Source organism: Sinohyriopsis cumingii, chromosome 16, assembly GCF_028554795.1.
Source record: "Sinohyriopsis cumingii isolate HCF-2022 chromosome 16, ASM2855479v2, whole genome shotgun sequence".
Lineage (NCBI taxonomy): Eukaryota > Metazoa > Mollusca > Bivalvia > Unionida > Unionidae > Sinohyriopsis > Sinohyriopsis cumingii.
The window spans coordinates 42,617,200-42,625,311 of NC_142976.1; the positions used below are offsets into that span (position 1 = coordinate 42,617,200).

Sequence of the window (8,112 nt, forward strand, 5' to 3'; positions counted from 1 at the left end):
GCCTCACTTGGCACTCAGCAGTAAGAGGTTAGTATTAGGACTGGTCGGCCTGATGTCAGGATAATGTGACTGAGTGGAACATGATGCTACTTGTCTGTGGCATGATGCCCCAGTGCTAGACATCAGTATAAACTACCATGCTGCAGACATCGGGACAATATGACTGAAAAATTGTTAAAGCTACTTTAAAAATCCAAATCATACACACACACACACACATTATTATTATTGTTATTATTATTATTATTACTATCATTATTATTATTATTATTATTTTTTGACATTTGACAGTTTAAGCCCACTGATGTAAATATACTCAATCCTAATTGATAAATGCAAATAGTAATTGATATGCAAATACATTTAATGCTATTGCTCAAAAACTTTTTTTTTAACAATATTTTTAGTGTTTGAATGGAATTGAGCAATTAAATAATACTGTAAAGTATCTAAGTGACCCTTAAAGTGTGATAAGAATTGAAACATGACCTTGATTTGGGTGGGTTTCATAAAATATTGAAATATGACCTTGATTTGGGTGGGTTTCATAAAATGTTAAATAACCATGGTGAAGACTGCAAACCAAGTGAAGCAGGCAAAAAGATTGAAAAATTTAATAGCAAGATTTGTTTCGTTGTGATGTCACATATTCTACCAATAAAATATTATAAGAAAAAGTGTAAAGATAATCTTTCTGGTCAATAATTTCCATCACTGGTTTAAAACATTAATGAATCATTAATGAATCATGTTTTCTGTGTGCATCGGGTAATTATTTTTAAAAAATGTACGCTAACTTTCATCCTTTAGAGCTCAGTTGCAGGTGAGATTAAGTTATACTGAACCTTTATTTGCATTTAGGAAAGATTGTTTTTGTTAGATAGTTGCAGACATGATTTTTCTCAGTTTTAAAGTGGAATTCTTCTTTTTTTTCTGACTTGAATCAGATTTTTCTTGATATAGTCCGTTTTTTATATCATCTACAATCTGGTTTTTTAAAAACAGTCTTTCCAGTCCCATTCTGCAATGACCATTGTAAATTATTCATTCCATATATTAGTTAGCACATGACTCTCATAAAGAGTGTTCTGATTGATCAATGGTTTAGATTCATCCAATGAATCTTCGTGTAATGGAAACTGATGGCAATGGAAAGAAGAAGCATGCTTGCAAAACATGGCGTCCCGAGCTGTTGAGAGACACCGTGACACGAAAAGTTTAAAGGTTTAAAAAACATGGAAATGGGAAGGCTGGAGTGAAAAGTTGACAAAAAGTTTATTGGTCAGTTTATAAGAAAACTGAATGCTAGAGGACTGGCATTTTGTGACATCTGCAAGAAGATCTCAATTATGGTAATCATGGTTGAAAAAGTTTGGAACAGCACCTACAAAAGAAGCTGCATATGGACAAATTTAAGCTCAGAAAGCATCAGGAAAAAGTGCATTTAATTACTATAAGAAGAGAGATTTCTTGCATGAGAGAACAGATGTAGCCTTCTGTCAGAATATGAGCACTGCATGTCGCCAATACAAGCACCAGCTTGAAAGAAAAAAGGCTGCCATTGAGAAGGAAAAGAAACGATTGCACATTGACCCAAAAAGTCAGTGGTGACAAAAAGGAAGGCTAAAGAAATCTTTGCCAAAGCCACAAAAAGAGCTCAACTGGCATAACAACAGGTTTTGTATCCATTGGAGAAAAAGATAAGTGAATGTATGGGATTATTTGTATATAGTTGATGTACTTGGGTGTTTATTTTACAGATTTATTATGAAAAGAGAGAAGTACAATATATTTGCTGCAAAAATTGACAAATTATTGTGACTTAGTTATTCTGTGAACACTGACATGCACATGAAATAACTTCAGCATCAATATTAATGGGGAACAAATTCATGTGACAATAAATATTATGAAAATTATTGAAGTCAAGTTGAACATTTTTGGTAAGTTTTTTAGTTTTTCAAATCATTATTTTGGTTTATTTTATGATCATAAGTTGCACCAGGAGCAGCTTTTTATGTGTAAAATGCATTTTTGGCTGCGGTCTTTGGCCCCCTGTCCCCCTGGATTTGGGGCAGTGCCCCTCAAGACCCTGTTGGGGGAGGACCCCCAAACCCCCCTTAAATTTTGGGGGGCTTTTTTTATGGAACACTAAAATCATGTCAGTAGTTGTAAATAAATGTTGTGATTGATTATATTCAAATAACAATAATTGCAGTTTGAATTCAAATCATTACCAAATGACTAGGCAAACTAGTAACCCTCACATGTAATCCTCATATTTCTCATCCAGCATTTGAACTTTGCAAAGCAACTATAATCACCAGATATAATACAGTTAACATGGAGAGCATGTTAAGAAGTACAAGGCTTAAAAAAAATTTAGAACCTTTACTGATAGTTTTCCTTTTATTTTCCTTTCAGCATGTACTTGGAAGCAGTAATCTGCCTTGGCATTCTGTCTGCATTGAGCGTTATGATGAACTTGGGAATGTTATTCTTATACCTAACAAAATGGAGAAAGCCATCTAGAAGAGAAAAAATCAAGAAACTGAAAAAAACATTTGCCTTTCATGGTGTGCCTAGTTCAGCCATTTCTGCCTCCTCAGAAGAGCTTGAGACTTCCTTTGTGTCTGAGAAAAATAGACAAAAGCAACATTTGCTATCAGAATCAGAATCCTGACAGGAAGAGGGGGATATTGCCAAAAAAATAGTTTCTCCTATTATCTGGTCTGGCTGATTGCAGATAATCAGTGTTGTTGAAAGATTGAACTGATTTAGATGGACAGCATCCTATGAAGGATCATTGCAAAAGTAACATTCCTACCTCCTGAATGAAGAGCTGATGCTATCATTCTGGCATCATCAACTTCTTAGCACTGGGGGATGTAGACAGTTTGTGTTTATGGTTTGATTATGGCTCATTTGAAGGAACTATGCATTTTACTTTCATCAATATATTTTTTAGCATAGGTCATGTCTTAGTTTTTTAAAAATCTGGTTTTATTAGGTGTTTTTAACAAATTATGATGAAAAAGTTTGAGGTTTATGTTTGTATTTTAGGTTTGCTTTATGATTTTACCCATAAGGTCTGAAAAAAGTATGGAATTTTCTGTTACTGTGCTTTATTTTTTCTTGCTGTTTGAACACGTGTTGCAGGAATGTTTATCTCAGAGGGTTGGATGAGTCATCAGCCACTGCATACCAGTTCAGTGCAGTTAACGAGACATGTATACCAATCACCTGCTCATAATTGGTGGATACTATTTTAGATCATGCAGATACATGTATCATTTATGGTGACTCACACTTAGAATGCATGTGCCAGATGGATTTGGAAAAAATTGTAAATCAGTCTGGAAATGGTCAGGAATCTTTTTTACCAACAGTTGTGTGAACCCTGAATTTGCAGAGGACTGGGCATTAAGCTGAAATTTATTATGGGTACTCTCCTCATCTACAATAATTTTTTCTTTGATAATCTGACTGACATGAGGAGTTAAAAACAATTTTAAAAAATGTAAAATCCTATACTGGCTAGTGAAATATTCAATGTAAAATTGTATACTGGCTAGTGAAATATTCAGTGTAAAATCCTATGCTGGCTAGTTAAATATTCAATGTTAAATCGTATACTGGCTAGTTAAATATTCAGTGTAAAATCATATACTGGCTAGTGATATATTCAATGTAAATCATATACTGGCTAGTGAAATATTTAATGTAAAATCGTGTACTGGCTAGTGAAATATTCAATGAAAAATGTTCAAACAGCAGTGTAGTAATATCAGTTATGAATGAACAAATATTGAAAATATAAACATGTTGTTACATACTAATTGACAAAATAAGAAAAAGTTGGTGCTGATGGAATGAAGTTTAACTTCAACTTGGATGTTGTATGTGGGTCACATAAATATACAAAAATGAGGTCAAACTAGGAAATATGTTGACACAAAAAAATACTGAATAACTGTGATGATGCCAAATATATCCTCGTTTACTCATTAATCGCAAGAAGTTGCCTGTTGGTAATGAAGAGATGTCTATATTTTTTGACAGTTAATCTATTATACAATTGTTGGTTCCAATATATGTTGTTCATCAGTCTTTCTTTTTCACCAAATGAGCAGTTGTTATTTAATGACGAATTGTTTTTAATATGTAATCATTTAATGAACCTAGTCAAAGTGATTAATGTAAAATTTGTGTTAATCTCGTATCATGATATAATGAAGGGAGAAGATTCTATTTAACAATAGACTTTTCTTAAAATACATATTGGTATTAATCGTGGCAAAAGGTATTTGGAGATCTATCATGATGATGTCTGTTAGTTCTTCGCTGGACACTTGGTGGAACCAAGGCTCATATATTTGCTTCATTTTAAAATGCTTTATATTGTTTTGTTGAAAGTTTTTCCCATTTTGTTACTTATAAAATTCTAGCATATGACATTATATCTGACGACACTTCTTGTTCCCATTGGATGTTCTTGTAGTCTTGAATATGATCTGTTTTATAGCGTTGTTTATCGTTAAAAATTCAAGTACGTGACATTACGTCTATCTCATAGTTCTTGTTCTGATTAGATTCTTTTGTAGTCTTGAATTGTTAGACACCTGCTTGTAATGAAATATTAAGTCCTTTAGGTTTCCATTTTAAAAAAAAGAGAACTTTCACTATATATCAGAACACAGTTTGCATATGAGACATTCTGTAATTTTTCCACAGAAATCTTAATTTTAGCTTTTCTTGAATTGCGCAATTATGTAAAAGTACATTCCATCATGTAGATATTCTCAGCTGGATTCATGCCACTAAAATGTGATTGCTTGCTATTTCAGAAGGTGGTCTTTCATACTTACAGTACAAACTGTCTTGAGCGACCACCTGTTTTAAAAGACCCAGATAGTCAATGGATGAACTATTGTTATATAGAAAAATGGCCACCATTAAGAGACCATCTGTCTCAAGAGACCTTGTTTTTTGACAAATGGTGTGGTCTTCCAAAACAGGCTGTACTGTATTATTTAATATATTTTATAATTTTAAAATATTAAAATGCTATTAAAAATGTTATATCTTAGATTTTTTCCACCAGACTATTCAGAACCTACCATTATTGTTACTTGCTCTGTGCCTGTTCCATTGTTTAAATAAAGAGTTGTTTCTTCTTGTAGTGATTTAGATCACGGTATGCAGCTAAAATTTAGGTAAATGAGTAGCTTTAAAAGTAGTTGTCTCCCCTGGACATTGTTCCAAGTATAGAGCACCATCAGTGGATACTGGCAGATTGCTGGTCTAGGTTCACTCTTTAGAAGCTATGCATGAATAGGGCATGTATGTCCTATATGCAAATGGTACAATGCCACCACCACCCTGTAATTGGTGCTATATGAGGGGAATAGCAATGCTGGGTTTGAGGTTTCAAAATGGAGACCTGGAACAAAGTTTGTTTTTGATGACTAAGATGACGCCCATCTGTTTGGACATTAAAAAGTGAAACGAAATGAAGAAAACTGGTGTCCACACAATAATTTTGGCTTTATGTCATGGGCCTTTACAAAATTTTGTAGATGGCATGTATTTGGAGAAATGTAGAAGCCAATAGAATTTGGGGTCAAAAGTCAAAGTCACTAATGTGGATAAAAACAAAAATGATTTCTGCACAGAAATTTCAGTTCTTGACCATGTTCCTACACTAAAGTTTGTGGATTGTTTATACTTTGGGTAAGGAAGAAGCGTATTGATTTATGAGTAAAAAGGTCAAGGTCAGATTGACTGAAAGAAAATAAACCACTTACCAAGACCAAAGATTTTGGAGGCTCATACTTAAGGTATGGAAATGGCTTATTGATTTTGGAGTCCAAAAGTTGAAGTAACCAAGTCAGAAATGGTGTTTAAAAATAACTTTTGTTCTAGAGTAAGTTCCTTCACCAAACTTTGTGCATCACCTGCTCTTAGGGTTGTAAATCATTGTAAAAGGTCACAGTCATCATATGTCTAAATTTTTTTTAAAACATGGTTTCTGCACAGTAAATATAAATCAAGAACTGCATCCCTAGACCAAAACTCTAGGTCATTGAGACTCATTAATATCCAGTGTGAACCATGCCCTTCTAGTGCAGACATAAAGGACTATTAAACATGGGGTGGCAGTTTAATGTGTCATTAATGATAACTATTTTTATTACTATTATATACCCTGTTGTTCTTGACAGAATGAGCAAGTCCCACCCTGTTGGTCTTGACAGAATGAGCAAGTCACATATATGTCCATTTAAAAAGGTTTTAGAGTACATCAGTGCATGGTGTTCCACACAACCATTCATTTTTCACCTTGATAATTATGAAAGTAAAATTCTCTTAAAAGTATATGAATACATTTCATATTTTGGATAATCTTTACTTTATTCATTCCAGAAGAATCAAATGACTTTGTTTTTATACTGACAGACACAGGGTGGTCTAAGGTACTTGTCTTTGCAGATCAGTGATATCTCACCACTCTTGTCTTCATGGGTTCAAGTTTCAGCTCAGCTAATGTGAGAAATCAGAGATCTCGGAAGCGCTTAATTACGCGTATTTGGACGCCAATGTTTGATCTGAGACGCAGAAAATCACTGAGGCGGGAGTCCTTTGTAGGCATGTAATAGGTGTGTGGCAAAATTCAAAGACTTGCCAGTCCTGCTTCAGCCACCTCCTTTGTGGGAAAATGTGTTGATCAATTAGCTGTGCTGATATTTACAATGACAGAATTCAGTGACTGAAAGACCCCTTGATGTACAAACAGGTTGCCATTATAAGAGTACATCAAAAAGAACATGATGCAATAGCTGGGCGGCCAGTTCAAAGGATTTGACTGGCGGCCAGGTGGGAAAATGTACTTGTACTGATATTTACAGTGATTGAATTCAGAGTCAGAAAGACCCAGAGATGTACATGTGGTCATCTATAAAAGTACATCAAATAAACAACGTTAGCTTTCGTTATTGTGTTCATTTCCGAATGTATCGAAATAAGTAGTTCACGAGAATCAAGACCTGTTGAGACTTAGACAAAATGCCATTCGTAAATTTGGATAAGTATTTTGGGGTTAAACGGCAAACTTACGAAGATTTTAACAACATTCAGAAGAGTGCTAAAGCTGCTAGAATTGATAGTTCGGATAGGACAGTAGCTAAGTGTAAGAAAGTGTGTGATGCCAGCCTAGTGTTTGGAATAAATCCTTACTTAGATTGACAAAATTCAATATCACTCTGATGGACGAACAAGCGCTATTTAAGAGGCACATTGACTGACCATACTTTTTTTAAATGCCCCTCGCCTTTGCAAGGTTAGTTCTAGTGTTGTAGCGAAATGTATTCATGAAGACATCAGTAGCTAGGCCTAGTTTTGATATCAATTACTTTGACAAACAAACTATTGTCCATTCACAAACATTGTTTTGATAGCTGATTGACCATTAACCCTTTTTCGAGTATGGTAGCAACTATCAATTTCCTGCATGATATCCTTTGATGATAAAACATACAAACATGTTTTTTTAAAGATCAGAATCTGTGATCTGGATATATATTAACTGCCTCTTGTACACTATTTCGTCATAAAATTAGTTTGAAACTGTAAGTGAACCAGTAGGCCTAACGGGAAATAATACTTCGCTAAGTCTGGGATGTACCAGTTTATTATATTGTCTGTTTTCGTACATCATAGGGCAAATATTTTCAGAAAAATATACAAATCATTGAAAGCAAAGCCCAGGTATTATTTTATTAAAGATTTAACTTTAAACTGCAAATTATGTAGGTCAGAAACTTAGAGGACAATGCTATGTTGTGGAATTCGCGAGATGCGCTTTAAGGTCTTAGCTGTTTTCCGACTTGACACGTATTTGCGAAAATACGGGGAAAAAACAGCAAATCAGACACTATTTAGCTATTGCCTAAAATTACTACAAGGACGTAGACAAATAAATAAACCATACATTTGCAATCCTGTCAATGGAATGTTGTAATGGATCTATATTAAAGTGAGTGATTACATTACGGAAACTTCACCATCTAAAAATAGATGCACTCACATCTGTGTTGATTCTGTAGGAAAGAA

The 8,112-nt window shown here is 34.2% G+C and overlaps 1 protein-coding gene across 1 annotated transcript in view; it reads left to right on the forward strand.

Annotated features, from left to right (window-relative positions):
• LOC149780312 (N-acetylglucosamine-1-phosphodiester alpha-N-acetylglucosaminidase-like) overlaps positions 1–6,015 on the forward strand; it is a 42,657-nt gene extending 36,642 nt beyond the window's left edge. Inside the window, exon 10 of the mRNA XM_089937154.1 lies at positions 2,425–6,015. Within this exon, the coding sequence (XP_089793280.1) occupies positions 2,425–2,683 (259 nt within the window). The 3' untranslated portion in view covers positions 2,684–6,015. The remainder of the gene's footprint in view (positions 1–2,424) is intronic.
• The last annotated feature ends 2,097 nt before the right edge of the window (positions 6,016–8,112 follow it).